This window comes from Mesoplodon densirostris, chromosome 6, assembly GCF_025265405.1.
Source record: "Mesoplodon densirostris isolate mMesDen1 chromosome 6, mMesDen1 primary haplotype, whole genome shotgun sequence".
NCBI lineage: Eukaryota > Metazoa > Chordata > Mammalia > Artiodactyla > Ziphiidae > Mesoplodon > Mesoplodon densirostris.
The window spans coordinates 37199794-37221106 of record NC_082666.1 but is presented as its reverse complement, the minus strand read 5'-3'; the positions used below and the strand labels follow the sequence as shown (position 1 = coordinate 37221106).

The window sequence follows — 21313 nt, the reverse complement described above, 5'->3', positions numbered from 1 at the left end:
AATCTTGTACAATATATTTTCTTTCTATTATAATGCTTTAGTATACAGTGGCCTCTACTGGCCAAAAAGAGAGATTTTGATTAGTTGATCACTAGTTGCTTTAATTTTTTATATTTATAACATATCCACTCTATATATTAGGTCACAGAAATGGCTATGGCTTCTTAAAAGAGAATGCTTAGGATATAAGATCTAAATTGCGCCCATTCAAAAGACAGTAGATGGGATAAAGAATAAGAATGAAAAGATGTAAGAAGCAGAAGCAAAGTTATTTGCTCCCAATCTGAACTGCTGCTATAAAATAAACTTTATAAGGGACTTTCCTGGCGGTCCAGTGGTTAAGACTCTGTGCTTCCACTGCAAGAAGTGTGGGTTCGATCCCTGGTTGAGGAACTAAGATCCCACGTGCCACTTGGCGTTGCCAAAATAAATAAAATACAATAAAATAAACCTTATAAGAATATATATATGTTTTTAAATCACTCATTTAGCTGACTGACCTCCCCTAGCCAATCCAGGAGCACATTCACAGAAAGATATAAATGGAAAGCCCATTACAAGTTTATGCTACACAAATAAAACGTAAATTAAGGAGGTAACTTGATTCTCTCACCTTTGGAAGGCAAAATAACATAATTTAGAAGTGCATAAGATGGCGAGTTAGCTTGGATTCGAATTCTAACTCCAACATTGACTCACCCACCAAGTGACTCTGGGTTTATTATTTAATTAAGCAATACTTCAGTCTCCCTTTTTATAAAATAGAGAAAATCTTTTATCTCAAACCATTATTGGGAATATTGCTTAACTCAATAGTAATCATATACATATTAGCTATAATTACTGTTATTTCTGTTTGGAAACTGACAATTTTTTTTTATTTTTAAAGGTCTTTAAGTTCAAAATATTGCATATTTATAAGGTTCAAATTTACCAAACATTTATTTAGCATCCAAAGCACTATGTTTAAGCCCTACAGAGAAAGAGATTTTGAAACACTAAACAAACACTAAAGAAACTATTAAAATGATTAAAGAGGGGCTTCTCTGGTGGCGCAGTGGTTAAGAATCCGCCTGCCAATGCAGGCGACACAGGTTCGTGCCCTGGTCCAGAAAGATCACATGTGCCACAGAGAAACTAAGCCCATGCGCCCCAACTGCTGAGCCTGTGCTCTAGAGCCCGTGTGCCACAACTACTGAGCCTGTGCTCTAGAGCCCGTGTGCCACAACTATTGAAGCCTGCATGCCTAGAGCTCGTGCTCCGCAACAAGAGAAGCCACTGCAGTAAGAAGACCGTGCACCGCAACAAAGAGTAGGCCCCGCTCGCCGCAACTAGAGAAAGCCTGCACACAGCAACAAAGACCCAAGTCAGCCAAAAATCAATCAATCAATATATTTATTTTAAAAAAATGATTAAAGCGATAACTATTCATTATCATTAAAAGATGTTATAATGTACTAAGTACTTTTAATGTACTTTTAAGTACACTAGTACTTTTAAGTACTAAGTACTTATAATGTACTAAGTACTAAGTGAAAAAGGTTACCAAACAGCAGCAATGCTATAATCTTATTTTTATAAGCACACTTATATATTTATATACACTCATAAAAAATATATATGACTTTAAACCAAAAATCAACTGATGATTATCTTTTGGTATAGTACAATAAAAAATAATTTTATTTATTTTCTTTTTTCCTAAGCATATTTTCTAATTTTTGTACCATGAATATTTAGCACTACTGTTTACAAAAAGGGGGGGAAAGTTGAAGAAACCTCAATCATTAGTAACATCACACACAAACTGGCTCACATAGTATGTAGGCCATTAGCATCCTGGGTTAGAAATGGAAAGCGAGACTTACAGGGCACAGAATACACTATCATCTTCAATTTATAAAGATTAAAACAGAATAAAGAATAAATAACATTTATAACTCATTAAATAAATCTTTAGGATCTTCAGATTAAAATGTTACAATACTTTTGTTTAAAGTGCTGCTTCTGGGACTTCCCTGGTGGTGCAGTGGTTAAGAATCTGCCTGCCAATGCAGGGGACATGGGTTCGATCCCTGGTCTGGGATGATCCCACATGCTGAGGAGCAACTAAGCCCGTGCGCCACAACTACTGAGCCTGCGCTCTAGAGCCCGCGAGCCACAACTACTGAGCCCGCGTACCACAACTACTGAAGCCCACGCACCTAGAGCCCAAGCTCTGCAACAAGAGAAGCCACTGCAATGAGAAGCCCACTCACCACAACGAAGAGTAGCCCCCTACTCTCCGCAACTAGAGAAAGCCTGCACGCAGCAATGAAGACCCAATGCAGCCAAAAATAAATAAATTAAAAAAAAAAATTTAAGTGCTGCTTCTAATAATTACATGTGTTAATTAACTTACCATCTGGAGTAGTGTTTTAAGAGTAGAAAAATAGAAAAAAATTACCCTTAAAATTTTTCTGGCACATTTAGAGATACATGGGCAGAGCAGAAAATTATGCAGACGCTCTTCTTAGTGATGGATTCCACAGAAAGCAGGGTCACTGGGCCACGGGAGACGGCTGCAATTTCCTATTACAATAGTTGGCAAGATTGAAGCATGATCTTACTCTTGATAAACAAGCTGCAGCTAAGTTCAGCACCTCTGGTAACCAAGGTGTTATTGGAAATGATATCTTAGTCCAACTAGTAGAAATGAAGCCTACCTAATAGACTTTTTCTTGAACAATCAGTAAACAAGTAAAGTTAAAACTCACCTGAAAACATTTTTACAAAATCATCAGTAGACATACTCATCACCACATCTGCCCGATCAGAGGGCTCTCCATATCCAACATTGCCACCCTTGCTTTTAAGATCAAGAAACCATGTTCCACCATCTTCACCTACACAGAAAAGAAAGATAGAGAAATAAATGTTAAAGAAGCCCTGTTTTTCTTAAACTTAATAACTGTACAATTAGAATAATCATATATAATGCTGTTACCCAGGTTGAAATCCCCAGGCCTCTAACAAATTCAGCCAATATTTATTAAGTACTTGTTATGGGCCAGGCACTTGGCTAGGCTCTGAAGACTCTTCAATAACGTGGTTCTTACAAAACAGGAAGTGGAGGGTGATGTGGAGTCAGGAAAGCCCAGCTGAGATTTAAAAGTTAAGTAAGAATTTGCTAGATGGGGGACTTGCCTGGTGGTCCAGTGGCTAAGACTTCGTGCTCCCAATGCAGGGGGCCCAGGTTTGATCCCTGGTCAGGGAACTAGATCCCACATGCTGCAACTAGAGTTTACGTGCCACAACTAAGAGTTCGCGTGCCACAACTAAGAGTTCACAACTAAGGATCCCACACGCTGCAACTAAAGATTCTGCACATGGCAACGAAGATCCCACATGCCTCAACTAAGACCTAGTGCAGCCAAACAAACAAACAAATAAATAAATAATATTTGCTCGATGAGGAACTGAAAAAAGGAACAGAAGGACTGGAATGTACAAAGAGAGTGGATGGTGGCCTCAGATAAGCTTGTTAGGCAGTCCAGATGCAGAGCACAGTAAGCCATGTAAAGGGTTCGCTGATTTCATCCATACCCCATGGAAGGAGAATGACATTAGGTTTGTATTTTAAATAGATCACCCTAACAGCAGTGTAGAGAAGATATTGGAGAGGGATAAAGAGGATACAGAGGACAATTTAGGAAGGTACTGGGGTTGTTCAGGAGCTTGAGGATGTATGCCTGGGTCAGGATCGCAGCAGTGGAAATGGAAAAAAGTCCACATATTTGAGAGAGAATTTCAAAGCAATATCACAAAACTAGGTAATTGATTGAATGAAGAGGAAAAGGTAGGGAGGGTGCAGAAGAATGATCTGCTTTGGCTTGGGAAGCTGGGTAAATATTGCTGTTTTTTACTGAGAGAACTACTAAAGAAGAGCAGATTTAACAAGTAGTGCCAAAGGCAGGTATTGGGAATGGTGAGTTGTTACGGACATTTTCAGATTGAGGTACCTTTGTGACAGCCAAATGAAAATGTCAAATGAAGTCTGACCGGGCTAGGAAGATAGATACATAAAGAACCAGCCCCTATGGTCACTAAAGCTATGTGAGGGGTTGGGGTTTTCCTAGACAAAGTCTGTAGAGAATAAAGAGTGCTAAGACAGTGACCTGCAGAATATCAACGTTTAAGGAAAGGATGGAGAAGCATCTAGCACAGGAGACTGACAAGACATGATTACAGACACAGAAAAAAGCAATGGAGCATTTCCAGAAGGAAAGAGAGGTCAACAGCATCAAATGCTGCAGAGTGGCAACAAGGTAAGAATGACAAATGCCCACTGGTGACACAGAAGCCACCGAGGACCTTGGTGAGAGTAAATTCAGTGGAATGGAGATAAATGACACCAGAACAGAGTGAACTGTAGATGAAAATAAGTTTGGCTCTGAAAGGGAGAAGAAAGATGGGGGGTGGGGGTGTGATTGGGAAGGTTGTTATTGTTGGGTTATTTTTAAAGATAGAATAGACTTTGGGAATGTTAAAAAACCACTGGGAAGGAGGCTTCAGGATGAACAGGTGGAAGAGACAGCACACATTTCCTGAGGAGGCCGGAGGAAATGGGATCTAGAACTTTGCTACTCAAAATGTGATCCATGAACTGCAATACTGTCATCACATCAGAAATGCAAACTTCAGACCCTACCGCAAACCTACTGAATCAGATTCTGCATTTTTAGCATGCCCAGCAGTGATCAGTATGGACATTAAAGCTTAGGATGCATGGATGTGGAGTTGAACTCTGCCTGTTGGGAGAGGAGGAAGAGAGGTCAATGCCTACAACAGTTTGCTATCAGATGGCAGGAAGGTGAAGCAATTCCTGTCTGTAGGCTTCCCTTATCTCTGTGAAAGAGGAGGTCACTTTATCTGCTGAAACTGGCAGGGAAGTGGTGAAGGGAGAGATGGGAGACTTGAGGAACACTGAGAGGTTTAAAAGAGTCACTGTGGAAAATGAGGCAATAAGCTGACCACAGAAACACAGAATTCTGACATTGGAGAGGAGCAGTGATGAATTTTTACTGGTACAGATTCACTGGGTGGTGTGATTCCACCCCCCACCCCCTGCCATTTCTCCAGCAAGACTTAGCAGCCTGGATGCAAGTGTGGAGCAGCCAGAGAGTTTGATCATCCAGGACTAGGATTATGACAGCTGGTGACATAAGCACCAGGTCAGGAAGTTTAGGATACAGGTAAGAGTGATTGCAGCAATGGACCATGGGTTCTAAGAAAAGGAAGTAAAAACAGGAAGATGCAGATGGATTAAGATAAAATAGAGGTGACAAAGGATAAAAGAACTGATAATGTCAAAGTTTGAGTACAATGGGACTGTGGTAGCTAATTCTTAAAACTCTTGTCAACATGCATTAATACTATGTTGAGAAGAAAAATACTGAGAGATTTTAAAATCTGACTGCATTCAGACTGACCTGAATAATCTCAAAGGTAAAAAAATGGCAAGGGAGTTCCCTGGCAGTCCAGTGCTTAGGACTCGGCCCTTTCACTGCTGTGGGCCCCGGTTCAATCCCTTGTCAGGGAAGTAAGATACCATAAGCCCGTGGTGCAGCCAAAAAAACCCAAAAAACAGGCAAGGTGCGCATGGTTGATAAATGACTGTATTATACTACCTGTCATGATCCATATATCCTTCTAAATAGGATTTTCTCTTAATTACATACACTAAGGAGTTATTTAACACTGGAAGTACCTGTAAGGAAATTTTATTTTACATATGTCCATATGCACTGATATTAACTTAAAAATACAAATCAGTAGAACAGAGAAGAACTAAAAAAACAAGTAGAAAACAGGTCTATCACTTATATGTGGAAATAGCAGTTTAAAACAAATAGATATAATTATGGGTCAACATATATGAACTCCATGGTAACCACAAATCAGAAACTTAATAGATGGACAAAAACCAAAAAGAAAAGAACACAAAAATACAAATCAGTAGTTATTTGCTATTCTTAAATGTCTACATTCTCGGGTAAGGGTCTGGATATAGCCAACTATTCCAGGTTATTACTACTGGAGGCTGATATACATCCAAGGGAAATATCCTACTTTGTTTCATAAAAGTTCCAGATTACCAGAAGTAACCCTTACCTGAGAGTTCAAACTGATAGATTGCTTGAGTGGCTTTAACAATATCATCACTGAGAGAGTCCTTAACAATTCTAAATGTTCCTTCCACAGCTCCAGAACGTGGTTTTCGTGGTGGCTGCGCCTCCTCTTCTTTCAATTCTGGAAGAGCACCTATACAATGTTACTGATATAAGTACCTTTAAAGCCTAGGCAATGTAAGGTCACATACAAAATTAATTAATTAGCAAACAGACTTGCTACCAATTAGACCCATTTAACCAAAATGACCTTAAATACATTCAGTGGCATCTTAAAGCATACAAGCATAAATCAAACTGATGGAATAACACCCAAACATGTCAGTTATGGTTATAAATGGAAATGGTTTATAATCTTCAAGTAAAAGACTACCTCTCAGATTAGCTTTTTAAAAAACCCACTAATTTATACAGTGTTTATAATAAACAGATTTAAACAACCTATTAGAGTTTTAATGGTAACAATTAATCACTCCTTTATCATCGTCCCTGAGTTCCAAAACCAAATGAGAAAAGAAGTCTGTGGAGTCAGAAAGATGGAGATCAGAATATCAACTGTGTAAATGAGTGGAGATGAATTGGCGACTGTAGCTTGAATCAACAGCCAAGTGAACTTCTCAATAACTTTACCTCTAAATTAAACATATTCACCTAGTCTTTTCATCCCTGGATTGAACCTGCCTCCTCCCATCAAGGAATGGAAATGCCTCTGTAAGTAAAGATCATGTGAAAACTGAGGATAGTCTACTCTGAAAGAAAGAAGGCTCAAAAGGGTCTAAACCACACAAACTCATTTCTTCTCCCAATCTTAATCAGATTGGTTCCTCCCACTAGATGAAGAGGTAGGCCAAACCATGTATTAGTCTCATGAAGGCCCCACTACCTAGAAACGCAAGGTCAGGGGAATAGAGGTTGCCACATTTTAAATTTTGTATTCACTTAAACCATTGGCCATAACCATTCAGCATATGATGAGCCAGGGGAGATCTGCAGTGCATAGGACTGTTCGAATCCCATAGCATGAAGCTGTCCCCCAATACCAACCTCTGTGTCTTTATTTATCCTCCTGGAATTATTTGTGGGCAGTTTGGCTACCCCCAGAAACAGTTGAGAATAATTTGTTATCTAAACTAACTCAAAGGACAATCTGTACTCTAGGCTGAAGATTAACTCTCCATCTATCTCCCAGCTCAAATTATACCCCACCATCTTGTCCAATATAACTCACCAAAGGCTATTAAATAAAATCTAACTGACAGCATAAAGATACTCCAGGGTACAACATAACCAATTCAAAAGTATCCTAAATTTACTGAATATAAACTACCTTCCATTATGATGTTTCCAGACACAAATAAACAGTAAAATCCTTCTCACAAAGTTCAGCAGATATTAAAGATGAAATACTTAAGATCCAATGGAGCAAAGAATATATTATTATTACGGTATTTTGAAGCCAGTTTAAAAATTCAGATATGTATTTCAATATTTAATGCTGACAGTGTAGTGAGGGAGATACTCATATAATGCCAATATTTATAATTCTGGAAGGAAGTTCCATAGTATGTATCAGGAACCCTCCCACTGCCTGATTATCCACTTTCAGTGATCCACTATAAGAAAATCCTGTAACATTTATAAAATGAAACAATTACAAACCACTAAAATAAATATTACATTCATGTGATACAATACTAAGTTGCCAATTTCAAAAATTTGTTTTTGAAGACCTGGATAATGTTCACAATATAATGTTAAGTAAAATGAAGTATATACAATTAAATATAATATGATCCAATCAGGTAAAGTATATATTTGTGGATATGAATTTTAAGTTATATTTTCAAAAAATAAAAGAGACTGGAAAGAAATAAGCCAAAATACAGACAGTATTTATACTTGGATGGTGGGTTACATGTGATTTCAAAAATTTTCTTTATGCTTTTCTGTACTAAGCTTTTCTATACAAATTAATTTAAAATGGTATCAAAATTGATTAAATTACATTACAAAATCTATTGGATGTGGCCAAAGTTACATTAAGGGAGTAAATGCACAGTCAAAATTATTTTATTATTTTTAAAGGAATAAAAATGAATAGTAGCCTAACAAGCAAGAAAAGGAACAAAAACGTGCGACCTCAAAGAGAGCAGAAAAGAGAAAAAAATAAAGCAAAAAATTTTAAAGTAATGAATCAAATGGTTGCAGAATTTTGTGAATATTCTAAAAATCACTTAACTACATACTTTAAAATGGTGAATTTTTGGTATATGTAAATTATACCTCAAAGCTGTTATAAAAAGAAATAATGAATCAGTAAAGAGAAAAGCAGTAGAATGAAAAATGAAATAAAATTTAAAATCTGGTTCTTTTGAGGAAAAACAATAAGATACAGTAAAATTGGGCAACTTTCTGGAAAATTTAATCATAGAAAAAAGGAGAAAAAAACTTTAAAAAGAGAAAAGGGATAAAATAAATATGAAAAATTTTTAATTATAAATGAATACTACATGTCAACCCTTAAATAAATTTTAAAGCTTCAAATGGACAGTTCTGTTTTATTTTAGAAAAAGCCAATAATTGAATGACAAAATAAAAACATTTTCAAAGAAACAACTTCAGAAAAGACTCAAATAACTTAGTAGGTGAGATATGTCAAACCTTCAAGGAAAAGAACATAGAAAAAGGAAGTTACCCAATTGACTGCCATACTCAAAATATAACAAAAAATAAAATATAGAAAATATATAATAAAAATGTAGACATTAATCTAAATAACTGATAAAAAATCTTAATCAACATCTAATACCTTACTTATGGGTAAAATCTAAAGATTTTCCCATTAAAATTAAGAATAAAATAAGAATACCTAAAAGAAATAGTTTCAATAAATACTTCTGAATTCTCCTGGAAGTTCGAGTCAGTATATTAAGATATATGCCAGGGCCTCCCTGGTGGCACAGTGGTTGAGAGTCCGCCTGCCGATGCAGGGGATACGGGTTCGTGCCCCGATCTGGGAGGATCCCATATGCCGCGGAGCGGCTGGGCCCGTGAGCCATGGCCGCTGGGCCTGCGCATCCGGAGCCTGTGCTCCGCAACGGGAGAGGCCACAACAGTGAGAGGCCCGCATACCGCAAAAAAAAAAAAAAAAAAAAAAAAAGATATATGCCAGAAATAATCCTGTAAGATACTATTATTATAGGTAGACAGTAAGTTCGGGCATTTAGGAAATTCAAGATAATTAATGATAATTACATCAACTAACATTTATAGGGGACTTACTATATAAATTTCACAATATGATGCACTATCTATTATACTTAATCCTCATGATACTCACATAAGGAAAGTGAGAGCTGAGAAAACTGTTTCAGAGAGCTGAAGTGACTTGTCCAAGGTCACAGATATAAGTGACAGGGACAGGACTTGTACCCAGATCTGTCTTATCCCAAAGTCTATGCTTTCAGTAACTGTCTCTCTATTAGAAACTATTAGAAGTCTAAAACAAGACAAAAACTAATGAAGGTGACCAGATATAAAATAAATATAAAAAGTTAGTTTCCCCCTTCTTATTTATAACGTGTCTTGTTTAAGAAAGCATTTCAATATATTTAATAAAATAAACACAATTCAAGATTAAAGTAAAAAGGAGCGAGGTTTTAAAATGGCAACTGGAATACTCAGTGACATACCTAAGGTTACATGGCAGTATGTGGCACAGCAGGAATTCCAACCCAGGCAGTCTGACTGGGTAATGCTTCCTCTACATTTTCCTCTTTGTCTAACTATGTAATTTTATATAGCCAACATAAAGGCTGAGCAGAGAACCAAGACCTAAACTCAGGAGAACTGGACCAAGCAGAGGCTGCTAAAAGTGAGGAAAGCAAAAACACAGGCTTCCTTCAAGTTTCTGGAGGCAGGAAATGTATAGGAATGTATTTGGTTTTAGTAGGTATAATACCAGACAGAACTAAGTTTGTCATATAATAACTGCTGGAACTCCTACTTCAGGTGATTTATCTATTAATCAATATATCATCTTTATCATCTGAGACGCCAAGGAGATGGCAGCAAAAACTACAGTGTAGCCTTGAAAGACACTTGAAAAGAGATAAACTGCATCATTTATCACCTGAAATATTTAGACAGAGCATGATGACTCTGCACAAGAGAATAAAACGTTAGGAGACAAAAAACAAACCAGTAATGTATTTGAAAGGTACATTCAGTACACAACAAATACGGAAACTTTTGAGAAACAAAATGAAACCAAGTTCCCCTAAAACAAGTTTACCAGGTTTATGATTAGTCTCTCTATCCAAAACTTTATTCCCTTTTTTAAAAATGATATTTGTCTTTCTCAGTCAAGCAGTACTTTCTTTTTTTATTTTAATTAATTTATTTTATTTTTGGCTATGTCGTTGGGTCTTCGTTGCTGTGCACTGGCTTTTCTCTAGTTGCGGTGAGCAGGGGCTACTCTTCGTTGCAGTGCAGGGGCTTCTCATTGAAGAGGCTTCCCTTGTTGAAGAGCACGGGCTCTACGCACGAGGGCTTCAGTAGTTGTAGCACATGGGCTCAGTAGTTATGGCTCGTGGGCTCTAGAGCGTAGGCTCAGTAGTTGTGGCGCATGGGCTTAGGTGCTCCTCGGCATGTGGGATCTTCCTGGACTAGGGCACGAACCTGTGTCCCCTGCATTGGCATGCGGATTCTATTTTTTCTTTTTAACATCTTTATTGGAGTATATTTGCTTTAAAATGGTGTGTTAGTTTCTGCTTTATCACAAAGTGAATCAGTTATACATATACACATGTTCCCATATCTCTTCCCTCTGCGTCTCCCTCCCTCCCACCCTCCCTATCCCACCCCTCTAGGTGGTCACAAAGCACCGAGCTTATCTCCCTGTGCTACATGGCTGCTTCCCACTAGCTATCTATTCTACGTTTGGTAGTATATATATGTCCATGCCACTCTCTCACTTTGTCACAACCTACCCTTCCCGCTCCCCACATCCTCAAGTCCATTCTCTAGTAGGTCTGTGTCTTTATTCCCGTCTTACCCCTAGGTTTTTCATGAGCTTCTTTCTTTCTTCTTTTTTCTTAGATCCCATATATATGTGTTAGCATACAGTATTTGTTTTTCTCTTTCTGACTTACTTCACTCTGCAGGACAGACTCTAGGTCCATCCACCTCACTACAAGTAACTCAATTTCGTTTCTTTTTATGGCTGAGTAATATTCCATTGTATATATGTGCCACATCTTCTTTATCCATTCATCTGCTGATGGACACTTAGGTTGTTTCCATCTCCGGGCTATTGTAAATAGAGCTGCAGTGAACATTTTGGTACATGACTCTTTTTGAATTATGGTTTTCTCAGGATATATGCCCAGTAGTGGGATTGCTGAGTCGTATGGTAGTTCTATTTGTAGTTTTTTGTTTTTTTTTTTTTTTTTTTTTTTTTTTTTTTGCGGTATGCGGGCCTCTCACTGTTGTAGCCTCCCCCGTTGCGGAGCACAGGCTCCGGACGCGCAGGCTCCGGACGCGCAGGCTCAGCGGCCATGGCTCACAGGCCCAGCCGCTCCGCGGCATATGGGATCCTCCCAGACCGGGGCACGAACCCGCATCCCCTGCATCGGCAGGCGGACTCTCAACCACTTGCGCCACCAGGGAGGCCCCTATTTGTAGTTTTTTAAGGAACCTCCATACTGTTCTCCAAAGTGGTTGTTATCAATTTACATTCCCACCAGCAGTGCAAGAGTGTTCCCTTTTCTCCACACCCTCTCCAGCATTTATTGTTTCTAGATTTTTTGATGATGGCCATTCGGACTGGTGTGAGATGATATCTGACTGTAATTTTGATTTGCATTTCTCTAACAATTAATGATGTTGAGCATTCTTTCATATGTTTGTTGGCAATCTGTATATCTTCTTTGGAGAAATGTCTATTTAGGTCTTCTGCCCATTTTTGGATTGGGTTGTTTTTTTGTTATTGAGCTGCATGAGCTGCTTGTAAATTTTGGAGATTAATCCGTTGTCCGCTGCTTCATTTTCAAATATTTTCTCCCATTCTGAGGGTGGTCTTTTGGTCTTGTTTATGGTTTCCTTTGCTGTGCAGAAGCTTTTAAGTTTCATTAGGTCCCGTTTGTTTATTTTTGTTTTTATTTCCATTTCTCTAGGAGGTGGGTCAAAAAGGATCTTGCTGTGATTTATGTCATAGAGTGTTCTGACTCTGTTTTCCTCTAAGAGTTTGATAGTTTCTGGCCTTACATTTACGTCTTTAATCCATTTTGAGCTTATTTTTGTGTATGGTGTTAGGGAGTGCTCTAATCTCATACTTTTACATGTCCCTGTCCAGTTTTCCCAGCACCACTTATTGAAGAGGCTGTCTTTTCTCCATTGTATATTCTTGCCTCCTTTATCAAAGATAAGGTGACCATATGTGCATGGGTTTATCTCTGGGCTTTCTATCCTGTTCCATTGGTCTATATTTCTGTTTTTGTGCCAGTACCATACTGTCTTGATTACTGTAGCTTTGTAGTATAGTCTGAAGTCAGGGAGCCTGATTCCTCCAGCTCCATTGTTCGTTCTCAAGATTGCTTTGGCTATTCGGGGTCTTTTGTGTTTCCATACAAATTGTGAAATTTTTTGTTCTAGTTCTGTGAAAAATGCCAGTGGTAGTTTGATAGGGATTGCATTCAATCTGTAGATTGCTTTGGGTAGTAGAGTCATTTTCACAATGTTGATTCTTCCAATCCAAGAACATGATATATCTCTCCATCTATTTGTGTCATCTTTAATTTCTTTCATCAGTGTCTTATAGTTTTCTGCATACAGGTCTTTTGTCTCCTTAGGTAGGTTTATTCCTAGATATTTTATTCTTTTTGTTGCGATGATAAATGGGAGTGTTTTCTTAATTTCACTTTCAGATTTTTCATCATTAGTGTATAGGAATGCCAGAGATCTCTGTGCATTAATTTTGTATCCTGCTACTTTACCAAATTCATTGATTAGCTCTAGTAGTTTTCTCGTAGCATCTTTGGGATTCTCTATGTATAGTATCATGTCATCTGCAAACAGTGACAGCTTTACTTCTTCTTTTCAGATTTGCATTCCTTTTATTTCTTTTTCCTCTCTGACTGCTGTGGCTAAAACTTCCTAAACTACGTTGAATAAGAGTGGTGAGAGTGGGCAACCTTGTCTTGTTCCTGATCTTAGTGGAAATGGTTTCAGTTTTTCACCATTGAGGATGATGTTGGCTGTGGGTTTGTCATATATGGCCTTTATTATTTTGAGGAAAGTTCCTTCTATGCCTACTTTCTGCAAGGTTTTTATCATAAATGGGTGTTGAATTTTGTCGAAAGCTTTCTCTGCATCTATTGAGATGATCATATGGTTTTTCTCCTTCAATTTGTTAATATGGTATATCACGTTGATTGATTTGCATACATTGAAGAATCCTTGCATTCCTGGAATAAACCCCACTTGATCATGCTGTATGATCCTTTTAATGTGCTGTTGAATTCTGTTTGCTAGTATTTTGTTGAGGATTTTTGCATCTATGTTCATCAGTGATATTGGTTTGTAGTTTTCTTTCTTTGTGACATCTTTGTCTGGTTTTGGTATCAGGGTGATGGTGGCCTCGTAGAATGAATTTGGGAGTGTTCCTCCCTCTGCTATATTTTGGAAGAGTTTGAGAAGGATAGGTGTTAGCTCTTCTCTAAATGTTGATAGAATTCACCTGTGAAGCCATCTGGTCCTGGCTTTTGTTTGTTGGAAGATTTTTTTTTTTTTTCTTTTTTGCGGTATGTGGGCCTCTCACTGTTGTGGCCTCTCCCGTTGCGGAGCACAGGCTCCGGATGCGCAGGCCCAGCGGCTATGGCTCACGGGCCCAGCCGCTCCGCGGCATATGGGATCCTCCCAGACCGGGGCACGAACCCGTATCCCCTGCATCGGCAGGCGGACTCTTAACCACTGCGCCACCAGGGAGGCCCTGTCGGAAGATTTTTAATCACAGTCTCAATTTCAGTGCTTGTGATTGGTTTGTTCATATTTTCTATTTCTTCCTGGTTCAGTCTTGGCAGGTTGTGCATTTCTAAGAATTTGTCCATTTCTTCCAGGTTGTCCATTTTATTGGCATAGAGTTGCTTGTAGTAATCTCACATGATCTTTTGTATTTCTGCAGTGTCAGTTGTTACTTCTCCTTTTTCATTTCTAATTCTATTGATTTGAGTCTTCTCCCTTTTTTCCGTGATGAGTTTGGCTAATGGTTTATCAATTTTCTTTATCTTCTCAAAGAACCAGCTTTTCATTTTATTGATCTTTGGTATTGTTTCCTTCATTTCTTTTTCATTTATTTCTGATCTGATCTTTATGATTTCTTTCCTTCTGCTAACTTTGGGGGTTTTTTGTTCTTCTTTCTCTAATTGCTTTAGGTGCAAGGTTAGGTTGTTTATTTGAGATGCTTCCTGTTTCTTAAGGTATGATTGTATTGCTATAAACTTCCCTCTTAGAACTGTTTTTGCTGCATCCCATAGGTTTTGGGTCGTCATGTCTCCATTGTCATTTGTTTCTAGGTATTTTTTGATTTCCTCTTTGATTTCTTCAGTGATCACTTCGTTATTAAGTAGTGTATTGTTTAGCCTCCATGTGTTTGTATTTTTTACAGATCTTTTCCTGTAATTGATATCTAGTCTCATAGTGTTGTGGTCGGAAAAGATACTTGATACAATTTCAATTTTCTTAAATTTAACAAGGCTTGATTTGTGACCCAAGATATGATCTATCCTTGAGAATGTTCCATGAGCACTTGAGAAAAATATGTATTCTGTTGTTTTTGGATGTAATATATGAATATTAAATATAAATATCAAATATATAAATATCAATTAAGTCCATCTTGTTTAATGTATCATTTAAAGCTTGTGTTTCCTTATTTATTTTCATTTTGGATGATCTGTCCATTGGTGAAAGTGGGGTGTTAAAGTCCCCTACTATGAATGTGTTACTGTCAATTTCCTCTTTTATGGCTGTTAGTATTTGCCTTATGTATTGAGGTGGCAGGGAGATTCTTAACCACTGTGCCACCAGGGAAGCCCCAAAACTTTATTCTCTTTCTTGTCTCCTCTGACCTTGGTGCCTTTCTTGTCCAGTCTGACCTCAATCCTATGCTAATTGAACACTAATCAACCAGAGTCAGATGACTAAAACTGCTGTTGTTGATAACATCATTGATGTATTAAAACTCCTGCTGTAGATTGCATCATTACTGTACAAACTCAGAGCAAGATGAATTAACAGGCCCCTGAGCCATGGATCACCTGGCCAGAGAATCATAAACCAGAGACATCCTGACTCCCAAAACTATGATTAAGAAATGTCACAGAAATGTCACAACAACTCCTTCACATGAAAACTAATATAAAACAAGGGTAGAAAGTCATATATAACTGGCTGAGATGAAAAAACAATAAAATAAAATGAAAAAGGAAATGGGAAACATGACAAACAAAAAGTATAATAGCAGAGTTAAAATAAACATTAGGAGCAATATGGAAGAGAGATGAATGTGTCTAAAATCTTATCAGTAATACAGAGTACAAACTTGAAAAGGTCTCTCAGAATGCAGAAGAACAAAAATATGGAAATAGTAATAAAAGATAGTGAAAACTACAGGGGAAAGGGACAGGGTAGCCAGACTAAGTGTTTTTGAGGGCAATCCAGAAAAACTGGAATAGAAGCAATTAAAACTATAACTACAGAAAAAAAGAAAAAATAAACTAGAGGTTGAAAAAAAAAAAGACTGAGTGAACTCCCTGTGTTGCAATGGGCAGGAAAAATCAATGAAGAGGGCTTCCCTGGTGGCCCAGTGGTTAAGAATCCACCTGCCAATGCAGGAGACATGGGTTTGAGCCCTGGTCCGGGAAGATCCTATATACCAAGGAGCAACTAAGCCCGTGCGCCACAACTACTTAGCCTGCGCTCTAGAGCCTGCAAACCACAACTACTGGGCCCGCGTGCCTAAAGTCCATACTCTGCAACAAGAAAAGCCACCACAATGAGAAGCCCGTGCACTACAACAAAGAGTAGCCCCCGCTCACTGCAACTAGAGAAAGCCTGTGCACAGCAATGAAGACCCAACACAGCCATAAATAAATAAATAAATAAATTTATTGAAAAAAATAATAATTTCATATATGTTATACAAAACAAATACACAAAGCACAAATACCAGAAAAAGTACAAGGCTGTCAATATTTTCCTCCCCCTTTGGAAATGAGGGATACACACTGACCTCTGGGAGAGACACTGCGAAATCAACATACAATAGATCTGGATATGGATGTAAAAAATCACCTGAAAGAGTTAAGTTAGATCTCAGGCCAGAAATACTGAGCTACTACTTATATGAATATATTAATATATCTACAGAAAATGTCAAGTAGAATTGCAGTTGACTGAAACATCACTTCTTCACTTAATTTTTTGTACAGGGAAGACAGGCTTTAGCCAAAGAAATCTGAGAATTCTGACCTCAAAGATGAGGGCATCCCGCCTGTAGAGATGGATATAGGGATTGCAGTCAATGCACCTGACATATTCTGATCCCAAAGACAAAAATCACTATCAAAGCCCAATGTCAGTAAACATTTATCTTACATTCTGCTTATCTAACCCATCTTATTCTGAGTTCATGGTCATGAAACAATATGCTGACTATGATTCTGTTCTCTATGTCATTATGGCCAGAGGGAGAGAACGAGCTGCTCACAGCAACTCCACATTTAGTCCGTGAGATGGCAACTCCTCATTATAAAATAAATTGGATTACTGGGGGGAAAATATGCTAATACTTCAAGTATTCAGGAGTTAGGAAATTAAGTTTTCTGGTTAAGGATATGGACTTTAGAATAAGAAAAATACGAATTTAAATTCTGGCTCTGCCCACCTGCCAGCTCTGTGATCTCCAAAGTAAAATGAGGACAATGATACCTGCCTTGTAGGACTGTAAGTATTAAATGAGACAATGCATGCTAAGTACTTAGCACAGTGTTTGCCGTATGGTAGGTGCCCAATAAATATGTGTTGAAAAACAACATGAATGTATGTGATTGTTAAGTGGTTCTTATTATTTAAATTTGGTATTTAAATGAGCTTAGTTTGTATGCATCTTCCTCTAAAACACAGATCCAATCTTAGGGTACTGGGCAAAAATCTGGATTTCGGACTTGCCTATCTTGAAGATAGACTCTTCTAGACTTTGATAAGCTCTCTAACTAACTTCTGCCATTCTGTATGAAGCCTTTTGAGGAAAAGATTGACAGCCTTGTTTTAATACTCTGATATATCCATGTGGCAACCAAATCAAAGATCTAATTTTTAAAATTTTTTTAAATTTAAATTTTAAAAGGAGTTATCTCTAGGCGATGGGATTATGAGTGACCGTTTTCCCTTCTATATTTTTCAAATTATCTATAATACAAAAGAAGAGTTGCCTTATTATTTAATTTTTTGAAATTGCCTCCAAAAATTCGGACAAAGAAAAGATAAAGATAGAAAAGATAAGATTAAGCTAGAAATAAAGTTTGTCAACGAAATGCATTGTGGTAAGGTTCTATAGGTTTCCTAAAGGTACAGAAGAAATGTTTTCCTAAACTTTCTAGCCTCCACCTAAAGAAACTATGGTCACTAAGGAGATTCAGAGTCTATAATATAAAAATAAGGTAAGGGCCCAGACGAAGCACTGCTATTCTTGTTAATAAACCATGAGAGAGGTCTTCCCTAGCGGTCCAGCAGTTAAGACACTGCACTCTCACTGTGGGGGGCGTGGGTTGGATCCCTGGCAGGGTAACTAGGATCAGTGCATCCAAAAAAAATAAACCACGAGAGAAATTCTTCTCATGGGATTTCACTGAAGAGTGTTTCTTCTGACATCTTTCAGTAAGTTAGTGGCATCATGCCAGAACACAAAGATTAAAATGTAAACTCTGGACCAATTCAAGAAAGCTATTGTTTCTAAAGTACAAAAACAAAACAAAGTAAAACCCAAACCTCCTTTGCAGGTAATTTCTCCCATAAAGTAGTCACACAGCACAAACTCTGAGAATGGTTTCAGATGTATTTTGATGTGACACATTTTTCCTCAAAATAAAGTATCAACACAAAACACCTAAAAACAATGCCAAGGAAAAGAAATAAAACCTTTAAAAAGGTGTTATTTTAAAGACAACTTTTTTTTTAATCAAATGAAAAGAATATATCAAAAACTTCTTACTGGTAGAAGGAAAAGACAACCTTCTTTGCTAGAATTAACTAAGACATTACTTGTCTAGTTTAAATTACAAAATAGGGAATTCCCTGGCGGTCCAGTGGTTAAGACTCGGCATTTCCACTGCCAGGGGCCCAGGTTCTATCCCTGGTCAGGGAACTAAGATCCCACAAGCCTCATGGCACGTCCAAAAAAAAAGAAAAAGAAAAGAAGAAAAAGCTTAAAAGCAGAAGGCAGAAATGTTCAATTCTACATTTTGGAAGAAATACATAAGTTAGTAACTTTATTTTCCTACAGAAAACATGGTCTACGTCTTACCATGTGTTTCCGGTTTCTTGGTAACTGTAACAGGCTGTTCATCCAGGAAGAAATCTGGTAACAAAGGATGGCCTGAAAAATTGACCCCAAAAATAATCAGGTTAATGTAACAACTTGAGTATATTAAGATTTTAACACCTGTTTAATAAACGTTACGTTCTTATTTTATTGATCATTCTGGTGCTGTGGAAAAGACTCCCATGAGAAGTGTCAAACTATCTGACCTTCATTAAGCTAAAACACTTTTCCTGTAATCCAGTTATCCTCCTCTCCTTCAACAAATTTCATCTTTAAGATCCAACCAAAGAGTTGCCTGTTATGTTAAGCCCTTAACTGCTCTCCCAAGAGCTTTTGCCCCTTCTCACCTATCCATGCAACCCTTCTGTGCTACATCCCTCCAAAATGCTCTGGACTCATTTCCTACCTGGCACCCCAGACAGAAGGGGGTTCCTCATTAAGAAGAACTTGTTTCCCATCTCTGTTAATGTGTGTCTGTCTTTCCCTCTCAGAAGATTAAAAAAACTGGAGGACAGGAATGCACCAGTCTTTGTTATATCCTACACTTAATCATAATTCCATAATCATATTAAGTTATCAATACTTGATAGGATTTTTAATTAAAATCAAATTTAAAATTCTATGCACAGTGTCATTGTCTTTAAAACCTAAAGTGATAATAACTTTAGTAGTTGTATAAATATTAACTACTGAGTACTATGATTGTACCATAAGCCAGGTACCATGCCCAGCACATTATATACTTTATTGCATTTAGTTCTTACAAAAATCCTGTGTAGAAATTATCTTTCCCTTATTTTAACCAATAAGGAAAGTGAGGCTCAGAGAAAACAGGCGACATGCCTAAGGCCGCCCAGCTAGTGAGCAGCTGAGCAGAAATGGGAACTGGGTTATCTCCTCCCAAACTCCACTTGTTCCTAATCAGTATACAATATTGCTTCCCTCACAGGATTGCTATGAAGGCTAAACAGACACTGTATATAAAAGTGTTTTTTAAAACTGCAAAGAGCTATTTAATTCAATTCAGTTCAAACTGAAGAGACAGGGATGATACAAATAGAAATGTGGTTTCTGTCACCTAGAAGCTCAACCTAATGAATAGTATTTAAAATACACTTTTGCACAAATAAATACAACTCCCATTTGGGGCTATATTGTCTATTATATAGTATACTTTATACATAAAGTAAAAATGCATTATCATCACCATCCTCACCTACAGTTACAACGGTAAGAATTATTTTTGAACAAGGGGCCTTCTGAGAACTTCTCAAATACCCCCTTGTACATAGGGTAGACCCTGTTCATTCACCTTCACCATTCATCATGAAGTTACTCTCAGACTGCACTTAAGAGACAACATTTGGAAAGCCCATAATCTTAAAAAGTTTTTGTAAAAAACTCACCACTGTATCATCTGTTACCATATCCTTGAAAAAAATCTTTACTGTGTGATTTTAAGGCCGACTTTAAAAACTAATTTTCATTTTTGGTTTCAAGATTTGGAAATGGTTAGAAGCTGATGTGACCTTCTCTATCTGTGCATCACTTAAAAAGCCTTCAACTCACTTCTATTTTCCCTTTCTCTGTTTTTCCAGTTGTGTTGGTCTGGGTTTTTCCTTTCAATAGGAGGACAGCTTTTAAAAGAGCATATTAATTTTATAATCACATAAACATGCACACAAAACAGATGTATGTCCACTGCAGAAAATGTGGAAAAACACATCACTACTTCTGAAAACTATATGCATTACCTGGTGTAATGGCATAGACATCAAAATTTTTTATTCCTTCTTCTTTTAAGATATTTTCATCAATAATAAAGTTGCCAGTAAAACTTTTTGGCTTTTTGAAAATGCAATATGCAGCATCTGCAATGATATCAACTTTTCTACATTGGCTTTCAATACCAGATCCTCCCAGCATATCCATAGCAGCAGTGTGTATGGCTGTAGAGAAAACAAACATACACATACGTAACTCTAAATCAAGTAATAGGACTATGGGAGTAACAAGCAAGACAAATAATCTCTTCATAACTCAGGTGATGAGAAAAAGGTCCAGAGAGCTTAAAGGATTTGCCAAATGTTTTACTGTCATAACTGGGTAGACAACACATGTTCCTTGCTCTACACAACACTGCCTTATACAGTACTCCTTCATGAGACTCACGGCAACATTCAATTAGATTTCTGATTAAGAATGCTCAAAGAGGGCCTCCCTGGTGGCGCAGTGGTTAAGAGTCCGCCTGCCGATGCAGGGGATACGGGTTCGTGCCCCGGTCTGGGAGGATCCCATATGCCGCGGAGCGGCTGGGCCCGTGAGCCATGGCCGCTGGGCCTGCGCATCCGGAGCCTGTGCTCCGCAACGGGAGAGGCCACAACAGTGAGAGGCCCGCATACCGCAAAAAGAAAAAAAAAAAAAAAAAGAATGCTCAAAGAACTTGCAGTGAGGAATAACAGCAAGAGCACTGAGCTGTACATCAAGTGACTAACATTTTTAAGCCAACTATGCCGTGACTTTCGGCAAGCTACTTTAACAT

At 37.8% G+C, this 21313-nt stretch overlaps 1 protein-coding gene across 3 annotated transcripts in view; it reads right to left on the bottom strand.

Moving 5' to 3' along the window:
• The window catches only part of HSDL2 (hydroxysteroid dehydrogenase like 2), an 80353-nt gene that overhangs the window by 8513 nt on the left and 50527 nt on the right, over positions 1–21313 (bottom strand). For 2 of the 3 annotated variants that reach the window (XM_060102102.1, XM_060102100.1), the window contains 4 exons: positions 20526–20720; positions 18754–18825; positions 6154–6303; positions 2757–2885 (listed from right to left, as the gene is read on the bottom strand). In XM_060102102.1, coding sequence (XP_059958085.1) covers positions 2757–2885; positions 6154–6303; positions 18754–18825; positions 20526–20720 — 546 coding nt within the window. The remainder of the gene's footprint in view (positions 1–2756; positions 2886–6153; positions 6304–18753; positions 18826–20525; positions 20721–21313) is intronic. The other variant, XM_060102101.1, reaches the window with a different exon arrangement.